This window comes from Vipera ursinii, assembly GCF_947247035.1.
Source record: "Vipera ursinii genome assembly, chromosome: 11".
In the NCBI taxonomy this organism is placed as follows: domain Eukaryota; kingdom Metazoa; phylum Chordata; class Lepidosauria; order Squamata; family Viperidae; genus Vipera; species Vipera ursinii.
In genome coordinates, this window is record NC_139524.1 from 17290909 (window position 1) to 17318531 (window position 27623).

Sequence of the window (27623 nt, forward strand, 5' to 3'; positions counted from 1 at the left end):
GGTCAATAAATAGTGTGCTTGCTTATATTGGAAGCTTGCCTTGGCTCACCATATCGTGGGTAATAAGACAATGAGGTCATCTCGACAAAGCTGTTCAAGAGGATATTGCCAAGGTGACAGTGAGTTCTAGACCCGCCTTAGGCTTTCGTGGCAGGCTAATTTTGGGTCAAAATTAGCCGGGAGATGGGGAGTTCTAGTCAAATGGTCATCCAGTCTCTTTTTGAAAGCCTCCAGTGATGGAGCACCCATAGGAAGGCAAGCTATTCCATTGGTTGATTGCTCTCACCATTAGCACATTTCTCTTTGGTTGTTTCTGTCCTTGGTTAGTTTCCAACCATTGTTTCTTGTCTTGCCTTTTAGTGCTTTGGAAAATAGCTTGACCCCCTCGACTTTGTAAGAGCCCCTCAAATATGGGAACAATGCTACGATGTCACCCTTCGTCCTTCTTTTCATGAAACTAGACATACTCAATTCCTGTAACCATTCTTCGTGCGTTTTAGCCTCCAGCCCTCTGATCATTTTTGTTTCTCTTCTCTGCACTCCTTCAAGTCTCAACATCTTTTTTAATATTGTGATGACCAGAACTGGACCAGAAAAGAGGTCCAAAGAATGGAGCATTGAATTCTGCAATCCAAATAATGACACCCCCCTCTCTCTTTTTGGTCGGATAATTTGAGTGGGCCGTGGATTTGATTGTTCTTGTGCTCTGAATTGCCTAAGCGTGTGACTCAGAAAGTCATTAATCAGCTGGTGGCTTTGCCAGAGACCTCAGCTTGACCTTGGTGGAGAACACAACGCTCAACCATGGATCCAGGATGTCTCCTCTGCTGTCAGAATCCTGTCTTCATTGGGAAGGAAAATGAGTTTTTCTCTCCAAATAATTTATCCTCAGGAATGGCAGGATCATGACAGATTGGCGGAGACAGTGGTAGAGTCATTTTTTGTTTGTTTCCCGGATCTTCTCTTTTTCCCTTGGCTTATGAGTGTTGGGTGAATGTTCTAAATCAGACATGTCAAACACAAGGCCCAGGGGCCAGATCTGGCCCGTGAAGCGGTTTCATGCGGCCCGTGAAGCCACCCTGGAAACAGTGAGGGAACGGGCCCCACTGCCTTGGCCCTGGCCCAGAGACCCTCCTTCTGCCAAAGACCCTCAGATCTGTCCCACTCCTGCCCAGGCCCCCATAGGCACCCTTGAAGCAAACGATGTAGAGCTGGCCATGCCCACCCAGTAGGCCATACGCACTCTGGCCACGCCCACCCAGTAGCCGCGCCCACCCTGGCCACAACCACCCGGCCCCCCGAGGGCAACCACAATGCTGATGCAGCCCTCAATGAAATTGAGTTTGACACCCCTGTTGTAAATTGAGGGTGGTCTTCCTTTCGGGCCAATCTGCATTTTTCTGGGGGTAGCAGGAAAAGCTCCGGGAAACGCACCTTGTCCTAGTTACAATGCTGAACTCTCATTTTCAATTCATTGGCAGCTGAGTGGCTCTATCTCAGGAGGCTTCTTCAAGGCCAGAAGATGCGTTCTAGCAAAGGTCAACTAAGTGTGTGAGAAGCAAGGAAGGAAGTCTTTTTCAGAAAGTTCATTTCCCTTAATAGCTGCCAATCCTCCCCGCAGCAACCTTTGTAAAACGCAATTGAACTGGGTAATGGATTGAAACAAGAGTAGCAGGACACCCCCCTCTCTCTCTCTCTCTTTCTCCTCTCTTCTCTCTCTCTCCCTCCCTCCCTCCCTCCAGCAGGACTAGAAGTCATAGTTCCCTACTCTTGGGCCAGCACCACTAGAGCAAAATGGCTTTGCCTTAGATATATGATTGATTCCTAATGAGAAGGAAGGACTCACTGGAGAAGAGCCTAATGCTGGGAAAGATTGAGGGCAAGAGAAGAAGGGGACAACAGAGAACGAGGTGGCTGGATGGAGTCACGGAAGCAGGAGGTGTGATCTTAAATGGACTCCAGAAGATGGTAGAGGACAGGAAGGCCTGGAGGAACATTGTCCATAGGGTCGCGACGGGTCAGACACGACTTCGCAACTAACAACAACAACAACAATATGATTGATTGATTGATTGATTGATTGATTGATTGATTGATTATGTGCTATCATTTTCTCAACTCCTAATGATGACATCAATAGATTTTCTCCTGGGTACAATCTAGCCTTAAGCTGTTCTTTCAAACACAGAAACCCCAATTGCTCAACATGGAACGGAGGCAAGTCCAGGATTATATAAATGGGTCTGATGTTGCCAAGCATACTCAAGAGTCTTTTTCTTGAGATGTTTCAGATGGTGGGATTCAAGACTTGCGTTATGGCACCATCTAGTGCACAGTCCAGATCTCCTGACCAGCAATACGGCTTTTAAAAAAAAATGCCCGGACCTTTTAGGAGATATAAGGAAATCCCACAGCAAAATCTCACATAACAAGATTGTTGGACACACAAAGCCCACAATGGTTGATCCATCTCTCTTGGAGTGGGAGGGCTTTTTCTTCATAAAAAAGGGACCAGTTTTAAGTTTATAAGAAGTGTATTCCTTTCTTGATTTGCAATTGTTGATGCCCAAGATATAAACATCAGAGGATGGGGGCCTAATCCTTGTTCCCCGTAGAAGGCTCAAAAATGGGATTCACGCATAGATAACACAGCCAATATTTAGATAGTACAGCCAATATTTATCCATGACAGACATCTTTGTTGTGCCAATAATTCAGAACTGGGCCACAGGAGCTTATAACACACTAAGTAAAGATTAGCACAATCTATATGGATCTTAGCAAAACATACCTTCTCCCCACTGGGGGTCCTGCTTTTGCAAACCAAACGAGGGGGATTTTTTTCCCTCTAGGAACAGGATTTGAAAGACAGACTCTTTGGGATTTGCAAAGCTGTTATAATATTTGGTTTAATGTATTTACAAGCATCGGAGCAATATGTCACAGGAAACAAGCTGGCACTGGAGAGGCAGGGACAGCCACCAACTTAAGCAGCTCAAAAAGGGATCTGACAGCCTGGCGGTGGAGAAGTCTATCCAACAGCACTGAGCTAAAAAGGGACCTGTGAAATGTTCAGGACCAAAGGACCAACTGAGCTATCAGTTGCTCAGGGAGGGTAGAGGTAGGAGAAGGCTACAAGCTTTAGGGTTTGGGGCTTTGGTCTACCACAAGTAATCTGGGGAGTGAGTTATTCATTTAGGTAGGGGATGGACAGGTGCTGAGCAGTCCCGACTCTATTGCAATCCCTCTGAATTGCACTGCTAAAATTTCACCTGTAAAATGGCCTTTCCGACACAATTTTCTCCTGTGTTCCTCCAGCCCAAATAAAAAGCATTATAACTCAGCAAACTTATCTGCCTTACACTTTATGCAACCGTGAAGGAAGAAGAAGAAGAAGAAGAAGAAGAAGAAGAAGAAGAAGAAGAAGAAGAAGAAGAAGAAGAAGAAGAAGAAGAAGAAGAAGAAGAAGAGGAGGAGGAGGAGGAGGAGGAGGAGGAGGAGGAGGAGGAGGAGGAGGAGGAGGAGGAGGAGGAGGAGGAGGCGGCAGTCCTGGTCACTCTACATCTGTGGGGTTCTTTGTGTTCTCCAAGTTTGGTTGTTTCCTTGCAGACTTTTCATTACCCAGCTAGGTAACATTATCAGTAGTAGAAGGGAGGAGGAGGAGGAGGAAGCCCTGGTCATTCTACATAACTGCATCCTCAGCCATAACCCCAGTAGGTCATGGAGATGCACAATACATGTATCCATTTAAGCAATCAGAAATCCTTGATTCATAGGTTACTCATACGGGATCAAGAGTGAGTTGGTGTGAACTCTAACAGAGCCTCCTCTGAAGCTGTTGGTTCCCAGTGTCTTGATGTCCTCCTCCTCCTCCTGACTCATATCTTCAAACTTCCCATTTCTAGGAACCTGCTTATTCACACTTTGGAATGAGCTCTTCTTGCCAGCAAAAGTAGGTCAAGACCAGCGTGGTGCTATCTTCACTGGTGGGAAAGCTGCCTTCCATCACGGCAGTGCACCTCCTCAAGCCATCTTCCCACCTTTGCTGGTGGTCCTTCTTCTTCAGAAGACAGCCCTTCTGCAAGACTCCCACTCCAGAGTGCCCATTGGTCTTCTTTGGGCTCCTCCTCCTTCGAAAAGTGAGGTCCCAACCCAGTGGTGAGAGGGTAGAGAATTTGCTCCTTCAGCATGCCAAAACCAGAAGAGAGCAGCAACTTTGAGGAATGGGGGCTGTTATGTTCCCTTCAACTCTGTTCCTCTGATCACACCCCCTTGGACCGAAGGCATGCCCAGATTTGTTTGCATTTTCAAAAGCTTAAGTAATCTGAAATGGGATCTCTCGTCTCCCCCTCTGTTACAATGTGAGAAACAGCTCTTATTTTTATACTGTAACATTCTTCTCCAAATTGGCCTCATTATGGCCCTCCAGATGTTGCACATTGCTCCTGGCAACATGACCAACAAAGAGGAAATGCCATCTGGCAGCATCTGGAAGGCCTAAAATCCCCTACCCATGATCTAAATCTGATGCAAAGGTCCATCTGTTTCAAGAGATGTCTTGGAGACCACCATGATTAAGTGGTCACCTTTGGAGAGGCAAAAAAGAACTGCAGCCTGTGATCAAGTGAGGCCCCCCAGAGTCTTGGCACAAACCCACACAGATGAGTTAGCCTTGGTTGGATCCAATCCAATCTCAATTTTTAAATTATCTGTGGATTTGAAGCAGAGAGAGACTCTGTCACTGAAGGACAATTGTTTCAATGTTGTTGCAAACCTTTATCGTTTTCCAAGCAACCATGTTGGCTGAATCATAGAATCCCAAGGCTGGAAGGGAACTTGAAAGTCTTCTATTCCAACCGCTTGCCCTAGACAGAAGTTCTTATTCCATCTTGGACAAACGATTATCTAATCTTCATCAGGGGCAAAAATATCAAGAGCATGAATTGAGTTCACCCCACTGAATAATTTATTATTGCTACCTGTACACAAAACCTGAGCCAACCAATGGTCAAATCTAAATTGGATCTAGATAAAGATCAACAGTATTCAAGGGGTCTGGACTTGGGTGCCTTCTGGCAATGCAATGATTCGAAACTGATGACCCGTTTAACTCCACCTTCTAGCTCAGTCTGCTCTTCTCCTACTATCTTTTCTTCAAAACCTCCAGAGATGGAGCACCCACAACTCCAAGAGGCAAGCTGTTCCATGGATTAATTGCTCTCACTGTCAGGAAGTTCCCTCCTTATTTCTAGGTTGGATCTCTCTTTAACGAACTTCCACCCATCGCTTCTTGTCCTGGCTTTGGAGTGCTCTGGAGAATAAGTCAACTCCCTCTTCTCTGTGACTGCCCTTCAAGGATTGGAAAAAGCTATCAAGTCGCCCCAAAGTGCTTCCCTTCATTAGGCTAAACATGCCCAGTTCCCTTATCCACAAGCTTCCTCCTGTACCACAGCGGAGGGGGAAGGGAGGATAAAATGGATGGGGAAGGCCAGGAAAGAATGAAGCGGAGCCTGTAAGTTTATCCAACGTTTCATTTCTGGCAGTGGTTCTCTGCTTATGACATCAGCTCTGCTATTTCCAATCCCCGGGGGGCGGGGGGGGGAAGAGGGGGAACCAGGAGGAGGGGGAGAAAATAAACTTGGAAACTAGGCCAAGATAGGACAATATTTCTTTGGCGTTTCTGCAGGATGGCCTGGTTTGAGGCTTGGTTTGTTTGGAGGAAAAAAGGCTGGCCGGCCAGCTGTCCCCCAGCTGTGACTTGCAAATCGGTAGCCCATCCACCAACTTTCCCATCAGGAGCTTGGTTTCCGAGCCTTCCCCCAATCTCCTCCTCGACTTGGCTGGGCTGGCCTCCTTCCTGCAGGCTTTGAGCTGAGAATTGGAAGCAGCAGGGGAAAAATAAATTAAAACACGGTCAGAGTTTAAAGATACAAAATCCTCCCTTCCTTCGTTGGTGCGATAGGCCTGGCTTTTCCACGGTGTGATGGCCTGCAAGAGGCTGGAAGGCTTTGGAGGATATGGACCTCTGGGTTTCAGGGCTTGACCTCTGGATCCTCCTCCACCTTCTGGGGGGAATTTCTTTTATTTATTTTTTTTAAAGGCGATACGGTTGATTTAAGCCAAGAATAAGGCTCAGTATGTCCATAGGGCTTGGTATTCTCTTCCCTCGGTGCATAAACAACCCAATAAAATTGCATCACTCTCGGATTTCTGCAGTCAGCCAAGCAACTTCAGCACTCCAGGGATCTGTGAAAAGAAGGGGCCAAGCAAGAGCCCCCCCCTTTTTTCCCTGAGTGTGGAAAATAGGCTAAGATAGATTTACTATTTATACATACCTTCCTATCCGCCCATCAGCGAGAGGCCAAACTCAGGGGAATTTCCCAAAGGCAAATGAAAAACTGTGGACACTGGAAAGTGTTGATATAGTTAGTTTTGCTCAGGATGAAGGGAAGTTTAAGAAAGTGGAGCGGGATGTGGATACTCCGCAGCAACAATGAGGCTTCTGGTCTGCCCTCAATGCTCTTTCAAGAATCTTTAAGGCTGTTGAGTCAATCCTTTAAGTCCCCCAAGTTAAGATGGCTGATCCCTTGGCCGATCTCTCATTCTCTGTTGTAAGAAGAGCAACAAAGATGATGAGAAGTCTGGAGGCTAAAACCTATGAAGAATGGCTACAGGAGCTGGGCACGGCTAGTCTAGTGAAGAGAAGGACCAGGGGAGACTTGATGATAGCAGTGGTCCAGTATTTGAGGGGCTGTCACAGAGAGGGGGGGGTCAACCTTTTTTCCAAAGCACCGGAGGGCCAGAAAAGGAACAATGGATGGAAAATGATCAAGGAGAGTGTCAACATTACTAATGTTGAATGTTCTTGCGTTGACAACCTATGGAGATGCAACTTTTTTTTAACTTGTGTGTTAGTCTTAGAGTTAAAAGTAGATGATACTGGGGGGGAAGAAGAATGTGTGTGGGAATTAGTTAGACATGACAATATCGTAGTAGTGCATGATTCAAGGCTGTTTGAAATAAGAGACAATAAGAAATGGGTTGGAGAACTGGAGGGAAAGCCTGCATTTCAAACTAATTGGAGAATGTGATTGAAGACTATTAATTAGAGGAGGGAATTGTGCTTTGATACTATGTGTTCGGGGGAGGGGAATTCAGATTTTGGCTTCAACCATGTACGTGCCAATGCTATGCAATTCAAATAAAGATACCTTAAGGTAAACAATGCCTCGAAGTTCTTTGAAGAGTTTCATTTGTCAGAACCATGACAGAGAGATTAAACCTATAAACGAGGAGAAATTTCCTGACAGTGAGAACAATCAGCCAGTGGAACAGAAGTTGCCTTCAGAAGTTGTGGGAGCTTCATCGCTGGAAGCTTTCAAGAAGAGACTGGACTGCCATCTATCAGAAATGGTGTAGGGTCCCCTGCTTGGGCCAGGGGGTTGGTCTAAATGACCTACAAGGTCCCTTCCAACTCTGTTATTCTATTCCCAGGACCCAGATTGTTGGGGACAATTAAGCTGACTTTGTAATAATGCCGCTTGGGGTGTGTGTGAAAGCCCTAATAAGCAGGCATATACATAGAATGAAGGCTACTGCTAAGTTTGTAAGCCGCCCTGAGTCTTCGGAGAAGGGTGGGATATAAATGGAATTTAAATAAATAAAAATAAAATAAATAAATAAATGTAACCTTAAGGTGGAATCTTGGGATTCCTTCCAAGGAACAAGCAGAACACCTGGTTGTAGTATCTCTCTCCTGTGTGATCAGGCCCTGTCCATCTCAAGGTGCTTCCACACACCAAAAAACCTAGGTAGCTTACCTCCAAACCCAAGACCAGATCAGGCACAAAAGTCACATTGACTGAGGTCCCCAAATCATAACTGCAGTGATCTCTCCACCATTTCTATTCTCATCCAAGGACACTTAGACAGGTTCTTGACGCCTACAGAAACACCGAATGTCTTGGGACTATGGACTATAGACTTGAGATCTGGTTTCACTTCCTCTAGATCTGATTTATTGCTCCATCTTATTTTGATGACCCCTGATTTCCAGCACTTGGCTCCTTTTCTAAACCTCCGTGTTGAGCCCACCCTTGGCAAAGGTGATGATGTTACCTACTTTGGGTAATGGAACGTCTGCAAGGAAAGAAGCAAGCTCGGAGAGCACCAAGGGCCCCTCTTGGCAAAACTACTCATTGCATTCGGCTGCTTCAAGTGTCCTCCCCGCAAAAGAAACATGACAGCCTCACAAGCATTTGATTGGTTATGACTTCTGCTCTTGTCGAGTGAGGAGAAGGTGGTTTAAGGTCTGGATTAGCTCTACCAGGCAGGCATTACATCTCATCAGTTTGAAACGTGGCCTGTTTCACTCATAAAATATGGGAGCACCTGCTGCCGGCATCAACTTCCCTTCGTCCTGTGCGCTCCCACAGAGAGGGGCTCCTCAAGGTGCCGTTGGTCATCTGTTGAGCTCCTGGACGGCTCCCGACCTTCGCTCTTTCCGCCGTGACCTGAAGACTTGGTTGTTTGAACAGGCCGGCCTGGACTAAGGGTTTGAGTTTATTTTAACTATTTATTGTTAGGGCTAATTAATTTAATTTTCTTTTTAACTTTTGTACGTTGCATTTTATTGCTCTGTACACCGCCCTGAGTCCTTTGGGAGAAGGGCGGTATAGAAACTTAATAAAATAAAATAAATAAATAAAATATAAAGAAGCACAATCCACCCATCCTCCTGCTGCTTTCCCTTACTCACACCTGTTGTCTCAAAGTTCTTTTTGTGTTGCATTTTGTTTTGTGTTGTTTTTTTTAAATCCATCTCGGCTTCCTTGCGTAGCAGAGTACTACGTGCTTTGAAGTTGCAGCATGTTCAACTCTCTCTCCAGGACATTGGCAGGCAAAGTCTAGGGGGGGGGGGTGGAAATCCCACAGAGGCCTTTTCAGGAATGAAGTTAAACAGATTTTGGGTTGGAAGTTGACTTCAGAGCAGACAAGGCAGAAAGAAGAGAAAGGTTACTGGGTTCCTTCAACAGGAAACAGCCCCAAAGCGTAAGACAATATTGTGGGTAAGCTGACACTGGGGTGCTCTGCAGACTGTCAACCGGGATGATCATCTCAGCGTCCCTAATTGTAGGGCCAGCCTTGAGTTTAAGAAAGAGGTTATTGGCTGTCCTTCCCTGGTGTTGATTTACCCTTTCCCTGTCCTTGAACTAGATCCAACTAGAAATCTAACCCATTTGGATAAATTTACCTGCTGTTCCAAAACATAGAGAAGCAAATAAACAAGAGGAGGGCAAGGGGAGGACATGTAGGCACGTCAAGAACATTCACGTTAGGAAGGGTCCTTGTCCTTTGTTGTGATGGTGAAAATTCTGAGTTTATCAGTGACCTCTGACGAGCAATTTGCTTCTCTCTTCTATGTTTCGCAGCTTTGGATAACTCTGATCAATCTTTCTCACAGCAGTTATTCATCTCTCCCAGGGAACTCCAAACTTTGGCAAACTTTTAAGACTCCCAGAATGTCAGCAGGAAAAGGGAGCTGATTTATTCTCCGTAGCATCTGAGCAGACGTGGATGAAAGCTCGACAAAGAGAGATCCAACATAGAAATAAGGAGGAGTCTCTTGACAGAACAATTAATTAATGGAACAGTTTTTCCTCCAGGAGTTGTGGGTGCTCCATTGCTGGAGATTCTTCAAGAAAAGACTGGACAACCGTTTTTCCTGGATGGTATAAAAACTCCCGCCTTGGGTAGGGGGGTTGGACTAGAAGACCTCCAAGGTCCCTTACAGCCCTATGGTTCTATTATTCTTTTTGTGAATCTTTTTAAACAGCAAGCTTTTGCAAAACAATCCCTCTCACCTGGAAAGCAAACATGCGCTCGTCCCCACGTTCCCAACTAAGAAAAGAAAATAATCTTTGCAGGCTGAGATGGAAGATGCACTAAAGAGTCCAGCTTAAATCATTGTGCATGCTATAAACTGTTTCTGTTTGACTTGGAGAACCTCTTCCTTCAGCTAGATCCTAGGATGCACAAGAAAGCTCTCCAGATTGGATAGAGTGTCGCTTTCTTTGCCTGTTTCGGAAATGTCCCACCTCATTTTTCTCCCAACTTTTCTTTTCAGACTAGAGGGAGACAGTAACGCTCCAAGGAAAACTGGCTAGTTTTAGGACCCTGTGGGCAGATTGCTTGCCGAGAGTCCTAAAACATCCCCAGCATTTTTGAGAGCTTGTTGCTTATTCATTCAGAGCAGGAGCAAAACCATCCAGCAACCGGGATCCACCAACCTCCTTTGCAAACAGGCATTGCAGCAATGTAACAACAACCAAAAAAAAAAAAAACCACATACAGAAGACCCAAGTGAAGAAAAACTTTTGAGGTGCGCTCTCTCTCTCTCTCTCTCTCTCTCTCTCTCTCTCTCTCTCTCTCTCTCTCTCTCTCTCTCTCTCTCTCCTTTACTCCAGAGCCTCATTCTTTGCAGACTTTTCTCCTCCACAACCTCAAGATGAAATTTGCCGAGAACGGCTGGGGCATCTTAGCAGAAGCGAGGAATGGACAGCGTTGAGATCAGCTTGCTAAGGGAAGCAGAGAAGGGAAGAAGCGAATCGTCAGAACTCGACCCCTGGGCTGTTTCACGGAGGTGTTTCCCTGCTCCAAGGAGCATCCAGCAAGGTCAAGCCTGTTGATCCCGGCCCTCCACCATGACAGCTCACAGCTTCTGGGACTTCTGGGTGTTGATGGTTTCCACTGCCTTCCTGCTGGTCCGAGGACAATATCCACAGCAGGGCAGTGCGGACAACGGTCACTGGAGGCAGATGATCCAATGGGAGAATAACGGAAGGCTCTACAGTCTCCTGAACTCCGGCTCGGAGTATGTCCCGGCCAGCCACGTAAGAGCCGAAAGTAGCGCCAGAGTGATGTTGGCCGATGCTGCCACCAACCAAGGACAGCGAAGTGCAGGGAACACTCGGAGACAAGCGCCAACTTTACCCATCAGGTCAGGATCTGATACAGTCCGGGGACAGACTAGGCACCCCTTCGGCTTTGGGCAGGTCCCAGACAACTGGAGAGATGGAAGCACTGGAGACAGTAACTCCAACCCCCATCGTCCATGGTCATCCACTCCTCGTCAGCGGCAGGTGGGTGCTGCGTCGTCTTCCTCTTCGTACGTCGCGTTTGGGCAGCTCTACCCACAGGGCTCCTATCCTCAGCCCCCTTATGCCAACCAGTATGAATCCTACGACTCGCAGGTGGCCCGGGGGTACGACGAGAGCTACAATTACTACCGTACCACTGGGACAGGAGGTGGTGCTGTGGCTGCCGCCGCAGCCAGCGCTGGAGTGGTGTACCCATTTCAACCCAGGGCGCGATACGAAGAGTATGCAGAGGACCAGAATCCCTACCGCGCTCAACCCTACGCCTCTGTCCAGGAGAGGCCGTACGTGCCTTCCGCACAACAGCTCCCATCTTCGGATGGCTTAGACAGACGGTATTCCCACAGCCTCTACCACGACACTGCAACAGGTTTTGACCAAAATGTCCCAGATTCCTACGCACCCACCCAGAACCAGGGCCAAGGGGTCCCTCTTGCAGATAATTTGCATCTACACCCTGGATCGCCTTCCAGCACTGGTACCGGCTATGGGAACGAGCCCTGGGCAAGGCAATATCCTCCCTTTGGGCAGGTTCCCGAAGAGTCCTACGTCCCTGCTCGCAACGTGGAACCCCAGCCACCTTTCCGGCCTTTAGACCCCCACGGGGTTCCTCGGCCTGAGCCCTACCTTCCTATCCGGAATTCTGAAACTCCCCAGTTGATTCCAGACAACCAAGGGGTCAACCAAGGCCGAATGAGTGTGGGCAGCATCTACAGACCAAATCAGAATGGACGTGGTGAGTCTTTGGCTGTAGGAAGAGTGCTGGGGAGAGGGAGGAGGGTCTACTGTGGGACTTCATAGAGTTCCAAAATTGGGGCAGCTTAGCTTCCTTACCTTCCTTTTGGGGTTCAGAGAGCCCAAGCGGGTGCTTTTAATACCAGAGAAATGATGATTAATTATGATCAAGAGAACCATTGACATCGTTCTAGCCATTGTCCATCCCTTGCAGGGTGAAGGTCTCCTCCGCCTGTTTCCAAGCCATGCGGTCCTGGGCTTTCTTTTGCCAGTTGGGCCCACAACACTTGCTGATGTCATTGATCCATCTTGTTTTAGGACTCTTTCGCAGATGCTTTTGATCGAGTGGGATCCGTTCTGTGACAGTCCACCTTGGACCATCGGTTCTTCTTGCTATGTGACCATCCCGTTCCCATCTCAGCTCTTTTACTCTCTTGATGATCTTGTGCACTTTCGCTTCTTCTCCAATCCATGCGCGGGTCTTTCCGTCTTGTCCTGTGGTGGCTGAGCGTGTCTCTTTCCGTGGCTGTTTGCGCCACCCGGAGCTTTCGTATCGACTGTGAGGTTCAGACTGTGAGATCAAGTGAATATACTGTCAGATCTAGAACAGGAGGTGGTGCCAGACATCAAAGCTATCTGAGACAGTGCTCCTTGGAAGATTCATCATGGTCTATTAGTGGTTTCTATCAGGTTCACGTCCACATTAGCCTCTGTGGTTTTTATCTATAACCTCTGTTGCTTTCCAAAGCCAAACAGGAAACCATGGGTTGGAATCCTGCATGATATTGTTGAAGCTTAGCTTATCATCGCAGTGGACATCTGAGCTAGTCACAACCATTATCTCATAAAGTTGGAGTCTCCCAATAGGGTTCCTATGGATATCAACGTCCCCAACATCTGTAACTGCCCCCAAGAGAACACGTCTTTTTCTGTCTCCTTATTTAAATCAGTTTTGCATGTAATTGTCCCTCCGTCTTCTCAGTTGTCATAGTTGAGATTCATAGCAGGGCAACCTCCCCGTGGCAGACATTTTCCAAAGCCTTTCCAGCCCTGTCCAACTTGTAGATGGATTTCCTGTTAGCCCAACATTTCAGGACTGTTGGAGTAAGTAAGATGGAGTAGATCAGAAACATTTCTTTATAAATTGTGATTCTTGTCGGGAGGAAGACCCTAAGCTACAGGTGAAGAACACGGGGTGCACAATGGACCCTCAAGTTCTCACATCCCTCGGTCATGTACCAACCTCCTGCTTTGCCCAGTAATGCATTTCCTGCCCATTGTTCTCCAGATGTCTTCTAAATGGATGCCAAACTTATCAAGGGGAGATCCAACCTAGACTAAGGAGGAATTTCCTAATAGTGAGAACAATAAACCAGTGGAATGGCTTGCCTCCAGAAGTTGTGGGTGCTCCATTCATTGGAGGTTTTCAAGAAGAGATTGGACAGCCACCTGTCTGAAATGGGATAGGGTCTTCTGCTTGAGCAGGGGGTTGGACTAGAAGACCTCCAAGGTCCCTTCCAACTTGTATGATGTATTCTATTCAGTCTTTCCCTTCACTCACATTTTCCTTGGATACCTTTCAGATCTGACACCCGTTCCCACCCATGTACATCCACACCTTGTCTACTCAGCTCATCCACCTCCTAGAGAATAGAATAGAATAGAATAGAATAGAATAGAATAGAATAGAATAGAATAGAATAGAATAGAATAGAATAGAATAGAATAGAATAGAATAGAATTAGAATAGAATAGAATAGAATAGAATAGAATAGAATAGAATAGAATAGAATAGAATAGAATAGAAGCTGGAAGGGACCTTGGAGGTCTTCTAGTCCAGCCCCCTGCTCAAGAAGGAGGACCTATACCATCTCAGGCAGATGATTGTCCAGTCTCTTTTTTAAAACTTCCAGTGATGGAGCACCCACAATTTTGGGGGGTAAGCTGTTCCACTGGTTGATTGTCCTCTCTAGCTCTGCTTCCCAGTCACCATGCTTGCCCACACACACACACACACCACACACACACACACACACACACACAGTGATTTTTCCCTGGATCAATCCACCCTCTCACCAAAATCCATGCTGGCATGGATTTCAATCTGTTCTGAAAGTTTTTTAAAAGTTTTTATTATTATTAATTAAAAAGCTTTTTCTCATCAACCCAGAATACAGTAACATCGTGGTGGAAGGGACAGTTTCAGTGGTCCACTGACCTCTGCTGGCAAGGAGAAATATTGCACGTTCTCTCAATTTGGCTGTTATTACTAGCACTCGTGTGCGGGGGGGGGGGGGGGGGACCTTTACCTTTACCTTTACCCACCAATAATACCTGTTCTTTGAGGGAGATGGGCAATTGGGAAACAGGATAGATAGATAGATAGATAGATAGATAGATAGATAGATAGATAGATAGATAGATAGATAGATAGATAGATAGATAGATAGATAGATAGATAGATGGATGGATGGATGGATGGATGGATGGATGGATGGATGGATGGATGGATGGATGGATGGATGGATGGATGGATGGATGGATGGATGGATGGATGGATGGATGGATGGATGGATAGATAGATAGATAGATAGATAGATAGATAGATAGATAGATAGATAGATGGAATATAACACAGTGTGAAATCTTTTAAGACAAAAAAGGGCCACATCCAGTTTTTGGCCCTGAGCCCATCTCCTTTTTGGATGAAAACCTGATGTGGTTTTCAGAAAGGATACAATTATGTGCCCCCACCACCACCACCACTCCTTTTAAAGGTTTCCTGGCTCCCACAATGGAGGCCTCTGTCACACACACCAAAAACAAAAAATCAGGAAGCTAAACTAAGGAGTGGCTCGGTTTGCAGATTGCCCTGAGCTGTGGTTTGCAAACAAACTGTGGTTTGTAGCTTAGTGTAAGGTGCGAATGAGGCACCCTGGTTTGTTCCGTTTTTTTGATTCAACCGATCATCGGAGCAACATCCCCTTAAGCTGGTGGTCTGAGACTAAGTGAGGCCTTCGGATAAGCAATCTATCTTTTTAAACCCACCCTCTCTTTCCCATAAGCTCCCCCCTTTCTCCCCCCCCCCACTGACCAAATGACCAACAGATGCTAACCGCCTCCCTTGGCGCTATCCACATGTCTCTGATTAGATTTATTTCCCTTGCATTCCTGTATATACACCACAGTCACTTAGCAACTGCTCCACTTAGCATTCCTGCCTCAGTGTCCCACAGGGGATTTTTTTTTTCCATCCCTGAGTAGGCGTTGGGGTGAATACACTTTCTCCTTTCTGCTTTCCACTTACTAAACCGTGGCTTGGGGGGGTGGGGGAAAGGGGGACATTTGTGAGACAACCTGACCTCACAGCAACTAACTTTCCTTCCTTCCTTCCTTCCTTCCTTCCTTCCTTCCTTCCTTCCTTCCTTCCTTTCCTTCTCTTTCTTTCTTTCTTTCTCTTTCTTTCTTTCCTTCCTTCCTTCCTTCCTTCCTTCCTTTCCTTCTCTTTCTTTCTTTCTCTTTCTTTCCTTCCTTCCTTCCTTCCTTCCTTCCTTCTTTCCTTCTCTTTCTTTCCTTCCTTCCTTCCTTCCTTCCTTCCTTCCTTCCTTCCTTCCTTCCTTTCCTTTCCTTTCCTTTCCCCCTTCTCATCCCCTCCCCAAAGGAGCCCTTGGCCATCTTCACTGGAGGCAGCCTGGAGCAAATTCCTGCTTGTGGGTTATTCATTTCTGCCTGGTGCAGAATTCCCTCTCCACCTTCCCGAAGGGAAAACTTGCTGATGTAAACAAGTCAGATAAGGTTGCTAACTAAGCACCTCAAAGCTGTCTGCTCTGCCTGAGAAGCAGCAGCTTTAAAACGTGCCCAGATGTTCTCGGAGTCACCTTCAGAATAGAGCTGGAAGGGACCATGGAGGTCTTCTAGTCCAACCCCCTGCTCAAACAGGAAACCCTCTTACTTCAGTCAAAAGGCTGTCCAGTCTCTTCTTAAAAGCCTCCAGTAATGGAGCGCCCACAATTTCTGGAGGCCAGCTGTTCCACTGGTTAATTATTTTCGCTGCTAGGAAGTTTCTCCTTAATTCCAGGTTGCTTCTCTCCTTGATTAGTTTCCATCCATCGTTTCTTGTTTTACTTTCTGGTGCTTTGGAACGTAAGTTGACACACACACCCCTCCCTCTTCTCTGTGGCAGCTTCTCAAATACTGGAATACTGCTATCATGTCACCCCTAGTCCTTCTTTTCTCCTGGCCTTTAATCATCTTAGTTGCTCTTCTCTGCACTTTTCCCAAAAAGTCTCAACATCTTTTTTGTAATGTGAAGAGCAACCAAGATGATTAGGGGTCTGGATGCTAAAACATAAGAAGAATGATTACAGGAATTGGGGATGTCTACTCTAATAAGGAAAGGGACGCGGTGGCTCAGTGGGTTAGGACGCTGAGTTTGTCTATCAGAAGGTCGGCAGTTTGGCAGGCCGAATCCCGAGTGCCGCGTAGCAGAGTGAGCGCCTGTTACTTGTCCCAGCTTCTGCCAACCTAGCAGTTCGAAAGCACGTAAAAATGCAAGTAGAAAAATAGGGACCACTACGGTGGGAAGGTAACAGCGTTCTGTGCGCCTCTGGCGTCTAGTCATGCTGGCCACATGACCACGGAGACGTCCTCGGACAAGCGCCGGCTCTTCGGCTTTGAAACGGAGATGAGCACCGGCCCCTAGAGTCGGAAACGACTAGCACGCCTGTGCGGGGGAACCTTTACCTTTACCTTTTACTCTAATAAGGAGAAGGACTAGGGGTGATAGGATAGCCCTCTTCCGATATTGGGGGGGGCTGTCACAGAGAAAAGGGAGTCGATTAATTCTCCAAAGCACCTGAGCGCAAGACAAGACGTAACAGATGGAAGATTATAAAAGAGAAATCCAACTTAGAACTAAGGAGGAATTCCTGATTGTGATGACAATCTATCAGTGGAAGAGCTTGCCTTCAGGAGTTATGGGTGCTCCATCACTGGAGGTCTTCAAGAAGAGACCAGACAGACAGCCATTTGTCTGAAATGGTATAAGGCTTCCTGCCAGAGCAGGGGGTTGGACTAGAAGACCTCCAAGGTCCCTTCCAACTCTATTATTCTACGTTCTAAGTTTCAGGTTACCTAGTGGTCAGCCTTCCTCCATCTGTGGTGGAAGAAGTCTCAGAAAGTCTCGGGTGCTTCAAGAAGAAGTCTCCCCCTTGGGTTATTATTTTATTTCTGTGCAGAGACCTCTACTCAAACAAACCAAAAACGTTTGTTTGTTTTTTCCCCCTCCCTCCCTCCCCAACCTTCCTTCCAATCCTCCTTTGACTTCTCTTAAAGTAAGGCTCTCCCCCATGGCTGACATCAGCAGAAATGATCAAGCGAGAGAGACAGGAAACGAGAGCTAAACTGGTGACGTGATCCCTCAGTGGAGATCGGTCTGAGAAAACAAGAAGGCATTGTTCTTTCTTTCTTTCCTTTTTTTTTTTTTTGCTTGTGGAAAAACAGTTGGGGGGGCGGTGGAGGGCGCCTGTCAAAATCCACAGCAGAGGATTTTGGGATCCAGCTTGACTTAATCTCATTTGCACGCTGGCTCAGTTCTTTTTCCGCCAAGAGTCTCTTCGCTCTTCAGACGAATGGAGGTGGGGAGACAGATTAAAGTGCATCTCTTTGCACCTAGCAAGAGCCTCTCTTAAGGAGACAAGGCTCATCCCTTTGTGGAGGGGATGTCTTTATGTACTTTGGGGGAGGACATCTCAAACCACAGAGAAGGATAGAAGAAGTGCAGGATGGGAAAGTTAGGAAGTCTAGGTAGACTTGTTGCATCCTGTTTCGGCCTCCACAAAATATGAAGAACAGTTGCAGGAATTTGGTATATCTAGTGGAATGGAAAGGACTAGAGGTGACATGATAGCAGTCTTCCAGTATTTAGGGGGCTGCCACAAAGAAGAGGGGGGGGTCATACTATTCTCCAAAACATCTGAAGGCTGGACAAGAAGCCACAGCTGGAAACTAATCAAGGAGAGAAGCAACCAAGAACTAAGGAGAAATTTCCTGAGTGTTCAAACAATTAATCAGTGGAATAGTTGGCCTTCAGAAGTTGTGGGTGCTCCAACACTGGAAATCTTTAAGAAGAGACTGGACAACCATTTGTCTGAAATGGTCTAGGGTTTCCTGCTTGGGCAGGGGGTTTGACTAGATGACCTCCCAGGTGCCTTCCAACTCTGTTATTCTTTTATTCTGTTTAGGGAGAAATTGATGAGAGTCGCCATCTTTTTTTGCTCAGCCTGGTTGCTTCTCTGGAACTATCCAAAGATGCGGTCAAATAAGTCAAAGTGACAGTTATAATCAAAGCCCCAGCTGTTCTCTATGTGTTCCACCATCTTGTCTTTTTTTGTAACCCTATCCTACAGTCACCCATTAAAATTCTCTGTAACCTGGTGCCTTAACCACTTACACCAGCAGTCTCCAAACCTGGCAATTTTAAGACTGGTTAACTTCAAATCCCAGAGTTCCCCAGCATGGCTAGCTGAAGCATTCTGGGAGTTGAAGTCCACAAGTCTTAAAAGTCACCAAGTTTGGAGACTCCTGGACTAGACCAAGCTGGCTCTCGTACAATGCCCAATGTATGCAAATATATTGTCTGACATTTCATTTCCAAAAAAAAAGGTTCCAGTTTAGATTAGCAGGTTGGAGCAGGGGTAGGCAACCGTGGCTCTTTTATGACTCATGGACTTCAACTCCCAGAATTCCTGAGCCAGCCATGCTGGCTCAGGAATTCTGGGAGTTGAAGTCCATGAGTCATAAAAGAGCCAAGGTTGCCTACCCCTGGGTTAGAGGAACAGCCATAGAATGATGGCCTTCTGTTCTGGAGAACTTAGAAAGTCAGATCAGCAAGTCTGTTGGGCCTTGATTGAATCCTGGTGTCTTCTCATTGACAGTAGGGTTTTCATCCTACTTTCTAAGCTTTTCCCAATCCTTGCTTGCCTACTTAGGGCTCCCTGATCTTGTACCTGACCCAAACTACGTCCAAGCATCCACGTATGTTCAGAGAGCTCACCTCTACTCACTCCGTTGCGCAGCGGAAGAGAAGTGCCTCGCGAGGTAACGCTCTCCACATTTCATTTCTTTGCTTAATCATTTATACGTCTGTTTGTTCATTTGTTCAACTTGTAGGGCCGACTCAGAAAATCTGGGTGGTATACAGACAAATTAGGAGCAATCTTTACACGGAAAAAGAAAATCAAATTTACCACACTAACCAATAAGATATCATGGATATATTATCTATCATTCTATCAATTCATCCAACATCTACCATTTTACCTATCTTTTATCTATTGTCTATCTATCATTCCAGATATTTCTATCATTCTATCATCAACCATTCTACCTATTTTAAGCTATTGTCTATTTATCGCTCCAGATCTATCTATCTATTCATCTATCAACCTTTCTACCTATTTTTATCTGTTGTCTATCATTCCAGATCATTCTATTCATCCATCATCTACCATTCTACCTATCTTTTATTTATCTTTTATCTACCTATCTATCTATGATTCCAGATTTTTATCATTCTAGCTATTGATCTATTTATATATCTGTCATCTGTCATCTATCATTCCATCTATCCATCATTCTAGCTATAATCCCATTGAACTTTCATTTTTCCTACCCTGGAAAAAGTGACTTATGACCGTTTTCCCATTTACGACCATTTGACCATTTTTCACACGTAGGAAGGCCATTGCAGCAAACCCGTGGTCACATGATCACAATTCAGATATTTGGCAACCGACTCACATTTATGACGAGTTGCAGTGTTTGGCGGGGGGGTCACGTGACCCCCTAATGCAACCTTCTGATGAGCAAAGTCAACAGGGGAAAGCCAGATTCACTTTACAATCAGATTACTAACAGAACAACCGCAGCCATTCACTGATGGATGGTGGCAGGAAAAGCCACAAAATGGTGCACAACTCAACTCAACCAATTTCTCACTTAGCAACAGAACTTTCGGGCCCCGTTGAGGTCATTAAGCTGAGGACTACCTGTAAAAAAAAAAAATCTCCCCAGGCGTGTGGACAGGATTGCAGGCTAGTTTATGAAAAGAAAAAAAAAAGTCAGTGGAAGTCAGACGTGGCAAGGGTTACTCCTAATTTTAAAGTCAGGTGATGAGCGCCAACAGAATCAAAGAACAATAGAGTTTATTGTCAGAAATACAAAGAAAACCCTGAATTTTGTAGAAGCGGGGGGGGGGGAGGAACAAACCTCCTGAAAAGAAGCCAAAATAAAGGAGTGGGTAGGAAGCACATTGAGGACAGAGCATAGTTGGCAGCCCTTAATGTACATGTTGAATGTATTTCCTTGCTTTTTTTAAAAAAAAACCTGGGAATTTATCCAAACCACATCAGACTGGCCTCTAGAAATTGATTACCAACTGGCCAGAATGATCATTTATTTAAAAAGGAAAAGAAAATGTTCAGCCTGTTCAATGCCGTTAAGCAGGGATTTAATTGAAGGATTGGGAAATCCTCTCGGATGCACCCCATTCGGAGAGGCCCTTAAATGGAGTTTAAGTAGAGAAGGCTGAAAAAAAAAGCGCCGCAAAAGATACTTGCACTAATCAGAAAAACTGCATTTTCAGGAAGATGGGGGGTGGGGGGGGGTGTCTTGCACATAGTTTAAACCAGGGGAGTGCAAACTTGGCAACTTGGGTTGGGTTTTTAATATGGTTTTAACTATTGTATATATCGGGCATAAATTATTTAATTGTTTTTTAACTTTTGTACTTTGTTTTTTAATATTTATCGCCCTGTACACCGCCCCGAGTCCTTCGGGAGAAAGGCGGTATAAAAATTTAATAAATAAATAAACTTGAACAACCTGTTGGTTTTCCCATGCTGGCTGAGGGATTCTGGGAGTTGAAGTCCCCAGGTCTTCCAATTGCCAAGGTTGGACACCCCAGCCTAAACCTGGGCGACTGCCTCTGATGAAACAAGCCATAGTTCATAAAAGCTTCTGCCTTTTAATAAAACGTCTTAGGCTGAAAATGAGTGCCAAAGGCTGCCAATATGTGGCATCCGTAGGTTAACACAAGGTTCGTCTTGCAATTTACAATTAGCAAGCCAGAGCTTCATACACACACACATCAGTATAAGAAGAATCTACTGCCTTAATTAACAGCTGTAAACCAGTGGTTGCTTTAAAAATAATCATGGGATTAAACAAGATGACAGATCATCAATAGCTACAGGGTCCAGATCGAAAGTTGGCCAACCGTACACCCTACCTTCCACTTTGTTCAGGTGTGAATTGCATTTTTAACTGTGCTTTGCCCAGGGCAGGGGTCCTCAACCTTGGCAACTTTAAGACTTGTGGACTTCAACTCCCAGAATTCCTGGCCTAGGGGGTTCAAAGCCGCTGACCCAGGGGCCTCCTCCATTTGAGCCCCCAAAACATGAACCCTTTAAAGTAGGAAGAGCAAAGACAAGAGCAGCTGCCCTAGAGATACCCCAGGAACTCCAGAATGGAATGGGAGAAGTCTTGAGTCTTCTTGATCTATGCCCAATACTGTAACCACAGGCAGTCCTCGACTTATGACCACAACTGAGCCCAACATTTCCATTGAAAAGCGAGACGTTTGTTAAGGGAGTTTCACCCCATTTTACCACTTTCCTTGTTCTTAAGTGAATCGCTGCAGTTGTTAAGTTAGTAACACGGTTGCTCAGCGCATGTGGCTTCCCCCCTTGACTTGGCTTGTCAGAAAGTCGCAAAAGTGGATCACATGACACACACCCCCCGCAGGACACTGTGACGTCATAAATATGAGTCAGTTGCCAATTTTGATCACGTGACCACGGGGATGCTGCAACGGTTGTACGTGTGAAAAATGGTCATACGTTTCGGTGCCGTTATAACTTCGAAGAGTCACTAAATGAATGGTTATAAGGACAACCTGTACTGGACCTCCTCGGCTGATTCAGCTGACCGCCAGAGTTATATTCCTGCTCTCATATCTTGGTTTCATCTTCATCCAGCACGGCTTACACCGCAGAAGCGACCGATTACGATGTCCGGGTGCTGCTGCGTTTCCCGCAGCGAGTGAAGAACCAGGGGACCGCAGACTTCCTGCCCAACCGAGCCCGTCATACTTGGGAATGGCACAGCTGCCATCAGTAAGTGTCCCTCGACATCAGAAAGCCAGGGTGTGAAAATGTGTGGCGTTCTTGTTGAATTCAACCAAAAGGTTTAACCAAGTTCGTTCACCACCTAGCAGTTGCATTTTCCCCCACCCCAAGCCCTAAAACTGGTTAGTTGCAAGTTGCTTGTTTGGGGATGTTTAGCCTAATGAGTGAACCCTTCCCCAGTCTGTCTGCGAGGTTGAGGGTTTAAAGTTTTCTACACATCCAGAAAACCTATGATTTGGGGTCAGGCCGAACCAAGAAAGACACATGGTGAGTCTTCCAAACTGAATTGTTTATTGTTCCACGCCCATAGACAGAATCTTGCCAGACTGAGGACTCTCCTATCTGCATCTACAAGATACTCTGGGAACTATTGAGGAGGGTCTGCCTTCACCCTCTCTCTCACACACAAAATATCTGGGCTGAGTTGCCTCTTCCTCCTCTGGAATGCAGCCTTTCCCTCCTGGGAACCCACCTGCTCACTGCATTCCATCACATCACATGTGGACTTCAACTCCCAGAATTCATCAGACAGTGTGTGTGGACTTCAAGTACCAGAATACCTCAGTTACCATCTGTCAGGCCCAAAACCAAGAGGGACACGTGGCAATTTTTCTCACCTGAGCTCTCCATCGTTTTACACCTTTAGACAGAATCTTGCCAGATTAAAGCCTTTACTACCTGCATCTGCAATATACTCTGGGAACTATTAGGGAGGAACTGTCTTCCCTCTCTTTCTCAGACACAAAATATCTGGGCTGAGTTGTCTGTTCCTCTTCTGGAATTCATCCCCTCTTTCCTGGGGATCCACCTCCTCACCACAGCCCATCACATCTTGATACTTGCTATAATTGGTACACTTGCCTTTCTGGTTCATTTGTCCTCTCAGACTAGAGAGTTGACCACTGCTGAGGCTTCGTAGTAGAAGCTGCAAGACACCTCTCCTAAGGAGAACTCCTAGAATTTTGTCCCAAAACACAGCCTTGTAGCGCAGGTCAAAGATGGAAACCGGGGCTTCAGGAATGAGAAGGAAGGTGGGACCACCTTCTGAAAGTCATCCATATATTCATGTTCAGAACTTGTTGTGGATATCTTCTCATATGAAAACATTCTTGCAGCTGAACTTGGTTTCTTGTAAGCAATTCTTCTCCATTCTCCAGGCATTACCACAGTATGGATGAGTTCAGCCACTATGACTTGCTGGATGCTGCCACGGGGAAGAAGGTGGCTGAAGGCCACAAAGCGAGCTTCTGTCTGGAAGACACGACGTGTGACTTCGGGAACCTCAAGCGTTATGCCTGCACATCACATACCCAGGTAGGTTTAATTCTCAGCAAACCTCTTTTCAGAAATCTCACTGAAGCTAACGCAAGAGAGATAATATTTTAATAATTGAGAGATGGGGGGGATGTCTCTTTTTTTTGGCCATTGTTTCTGTCCTCCAAGACCTGTGGGGGTATGCTGTCAATATTATATTACCAGAGAGTCAAGATTGACATTTTGGACCCAATGGTTGGGGTTTTGAAGAGTCAGTGGGGTTACTTAGAACAGCTGCATTAAGGCTGTCTAGGGTTAGGCACATCTCTTTAGGAGCGGGTGTTTAAAATTGTGCTACATAAAAAGGGCAGTCTTCTGCAAAATCTGAGCAGCCCAATCTTGAGGGATTTCAGAGGCTGCAAACCTCTCCATTTTTCGCAAAAATGTGTGTTTGTGTCTGGAGTCTGAAGATCCAGTTAAGCTGATTAGCAGTTGAAATCCTAGTCTTTGTATCTATCCTTGATGGAGAAGGAGAAGAAGAAAGAGGGGAAGGAAGGAGAAGGGGAAGGAAGGAGGAGGAGGAAGAGGAGGAGATCTAATTCTGTGTCATACCTATTTTCCCACCAGGCATCTCTTCCCAGTCCAACAACTATAATCTTTCAAATGACATCAAGATTTGCCCACTTAAATTTTAAATTGTCCACTTAAAGATTCAAGCCATATTTTTCTTTTCTTTCAGGGTCTGAGTCCAGGCTGTTACGACACTTACAATGCTGACATAGATTGCCAGTGGATTGATATCACAGACGTTCAACCTGGGAATTATATCCTCAAGGTAGGCTGGTTGGTTTGTTGGTGGGCCGATGGGTTGGGGGATGGGTGGGTTGGTCGAGGAACTTCTACCTTCTTCCCAGTTCTGTATCAAAGAAGTTGATTTGCTTTCTTCGCCTTCCCTCCATCTTTCAGGTTCAGGTAAATCCCAAATACATCGTGATGGAATCGGACTTCACCAACAACGTGGTAAGGTGCAACGTTCACTACACCGGGCGCTTTGTGGCCACCACAAACTGCAAAATCTCCCAGTAAGTCTCTGGAACAACTTTCTCTTTGGGAGCGCAAAAAGGTTGGAGCCAATTATTTTGCAGGGTGGTCTAGTTTCGAAAAGGCCACCATGACGCTCTTTGAATCCAATGAGTTCTCCACTGTCCTGAGATCAGAACGTGAACTCATCATCTTAAATCTGATTCAATGTCAGTAGAGATGGGACTAGCTTGATCCGAGAATGAACAACCTGTCAAAATGACTCTGTTGGCCTGAAGTCATCTTCTCCCAGAAGAAAGGCAGATGACCTTCATGAGTGAGGTGGATCCCTTTCCTGACCTTTTCCCTCCCACCCCTTTATCATCGATCTAACCCATAGTAATCCCAAAGGTGCTTTTTCAGGAGGCACCTGGACCTTCTTCTTTTTTTTCTTTGAAGACATTTCGCTTCTCACCCAAGAAGCTTCTTCACCTCTGACTAGATGGTAGGGAATGGAAGGATTTATATCCCTTGCAGACAGCTGGTCTTATAAATCCTTCCATTCCCCACCCTCTGGTCAGAACTGAAGAAGTTTCTTGGGTGAGAAGTGAAATGTCTTCAAAGAAAAACAAGAAAATCCAGTTCCCTCTGGAAAAAGCACACCTTTGGGACAACCATGACCTGGATGACGGAGAATCTCTATAGACATCTAATCCACAGGGCTTTCTAAGTACCCTTCCCCAACCTGGATCGCCTCCATTCAATCTGGATGACAATGTCTCCCGTAATAACCCTCCCTGTCCCTATAGGCCAGACCTGGCAGGTATGGTAGGTCTAAACATCTGGAAGGGATCCACTTGAAGAAAGCAACAGAAAGCCTTCTCAGAAGACCTATTGCACCCAGTTAGGTCATAAACCACGTTTGTAGGAATGCTATCTTTGGGCCATGTCATGCCTGTCCATTTATCCTTCAACTCCAACCTTCAGTCTGTTCGTTCTTAATCCAGATAGCTCAAAACGGAACAGGAATAATCGACCTGAAGATTCCAGTTGTTAAATTGGGAGCAGCATTGAGCTGATCCAGCTGGACCCTCTTAACGTTTTTACGGGACATTTGGACTAACACCCGAGCGTCATTAATATGCAAATTCCTTAGCAAATAAAGCACTCAGGGCAATCAAAACCACTGCAAGTTGTAGCTTCTCCCTTCCTTTAAAACACAGCTCTGCCTTTTCCGATCTGCGTAGCCTCCTGGGACGGCCCCAAAGTATTTCTTTTCATGTTTCTAATCCCCTGCCATGGTCAGCCAGCATAAACAGCAGCCGTCCCCCCCCCCAAAAAAAACCTTGTTGATCTTGACCAAGGAATGGAGGGACGAAAGAGAGAGGAAGGGTGTGATTCCTCCTACAATTTTATAAGCATATCACTGCTTTAAAAACAAAAAAAAACCCAGCTCCTAAAAAAAAGAGCTTTTTTGTATTTTGCTGCAGTTGGGTTTTAAAGGGAAAAGCAAGCAAAACTCCAGAGAGAGAGAGAGAGAGAGAGAGAGAGAGAGAGAGAGAGAGAGAGAGAGAGAGAGAGAGAGAGATGGTTGCAAGGGCAGAAAAGTACAAATCTTAAGAAAGAAAGCGAAGAAAGAAACAGACATTTCGGAGAGGCCGCGTTCCTTAGGAAATTCAGCTGCCCTGTCTAGACGAGAGACTTGATCATCCATTGCCTTTCTAACACTCAACCGTAAAAAAAACAGGGATGAGTGGCAAATGCGTTCCAGTTCTTCCAGTCTTGTATATACACAGCAAACCTCACCCCCTTATAGTACTGATGATGTTACCTAGTTGGGTCATAAAACGTCCGCAGCAAAACAAACAAGCTCAGAGAGCACCAAGGACCCCACAGTCCTCCTCCTCCTCTCCCCTTCCCCTCTTCCTCCTCCTCCTCTTCCTCCTCTCCGCAAATCCCCCACCCTTCTAACACTGATGATGTTACCTAGTTGGGTCATGAAACGTCTGCAAGAAAACAACCAAGCTCAGAGAGCACCAAGGCATCATATTCCAGTTTTCTTCCAACAATTACTAGACAATACCAGGAAACACACTTTCTGAAACCCTGTCGGCTTTCAGACCTTAAGGCAGGACTAGAACTCACCATCTCCTAGTTTCTAGCCTACACCAAACTGCCTCTCCCTTCCTGGGGGCAAGGTTACCCCTAAGCCGCACGAAAACCAGCTTTGTGGAAACTGTGAGCTGTTTGTGGGTATCTCAACCTTCCCCATTCCGGACCCTCCTGGCTAGAAATTCTGGCGTTGTCTTTCCCACCCAGTTGGTGAACTGGAGGAGGTGTTGGGAAATGCCCGGCATGATCTGAAAATAATTCCGCATCTGATTTGAGACCTCACCTTCCTTGTTTCTCCTTCGCAGGTCTTGAGTTCAACCAGGATGGCAACAGGCCTTTCACCTTTCCTAATTGTGTCCCCCCCCCATCTTCCCGCAAAAGCCTCTCACAAAGGTGTGTAGCCCGCTAGGAGGGACTGGCCTCATCGCACCTGGCGCCTACGCGGAAATGGGAGTTGTTCCACGGCTTTGTTTTTGAGGCTATGTTAAATGAAACGTGTCACTTTAATACTTTTATAAATACTTTTGTTCTGAAGTTTGGTTTGTTATTTTTAGGTGGTTGTTTTTTTTCCCCCCACCAATGCAGAAGGCTGCTGGTTTGCAGGCCTGGGTGTCGGGGAGCAGAATCTACCATGTACAGGTACATGAAGACGCAGGCAGTCCTCGACTTATAACGGTTCATTCAAAGTTACAACGGCCCTGCAGAGAGTGACTTTGAACGGTTTTCCCCACTTACGACTGTTGCAGCCTGCCCAGGGTCAACATTCAGACGCTTGGCAACTGACTCATACTTACGACGGTCGCAGCATCCCAGGGTCGCGTGATCCCCTTTTGCGTCCTCCTGACAAGCAGTCGGGTGTGTGTGTGTGGGTGTGTATGTGTGTGAAGCCGAATTTGCTTAACAACCATGTTATCAACTTAACCGCTGCAGTGATTCACTTAACGACCGTGGCAAGAAAGGGGCAAGGACCCTGGGGCATTGAAACGGTCATAAATAGGAATCAGTTGCCAAGCATCCAGATTTTGATCAAGTGACCCTGGGGATGCTGCGACGGTCGTTAAGTGTGAAAAATGGTCATCGGGTCACTTTTTCCAGTGCCGCTCTTAACTTGAGACGGTCACTAAACGAGGTGTTACAAGTCACCTTCATGTAGATCTAC

The 27623-nt window shown here is 46.0% G+C and overlaps 1 protein-coding gene across 1 annotated transcript; it reads left to right on the top strand.

Moving 5' to 3' along the window:
• Positions 1-10473: 10473 nt before the first annotated feature.
• On the top strand, positions 10474-27012 carry LOXL1 (lysyl oxidase like 1). The gene is made up of 7 exons (XM_083371092.1): positions 10474-11892; positions 18881-18989; positions 21929-22066; positions 23236-23392; positions 24072-24167; positions 24299-24414; positions 26770-27012. The coding sequence occupies exons 1-7, from the start codon at positions 10704-10706 to the stop codon at positions 26774-26776; spliced, it is 1812 nt and encodes a 603-aa protein (XP_083227218.1). The 5' UTR covers positions 10474-10703; the 3' UTR covers positions 26777-27012.
• The last annotated feature ends 611 nt before the right edge of the window (positions 27013-27623 follow it).

Excerpts from the sequence above, each read along its gene's own strand:
- LOXL1 (XM_083371092.1), top strand. The coding sequence starts at position 10,704 with ATGACAGCTCACAGCTTCTGGGACTTCTGGGTGTTGATGGTTTCCACT. Across the intron at positions 11,893-18,880 it reads ACCAAATCAGAATGGACGTG|GGCTCCCTGATCTTGTACCT; the intron begins GTGAGTCTTTGG and ends TTGCCTACTTAG. Across the intron at positions 24,168-24,298 it reads CTGGGAATTATATCCTCAAG|GTTCAGGTAAATCCCAAATA; the intron begins GTAGGCTGGTTG and ends TCCATCTTTCAG.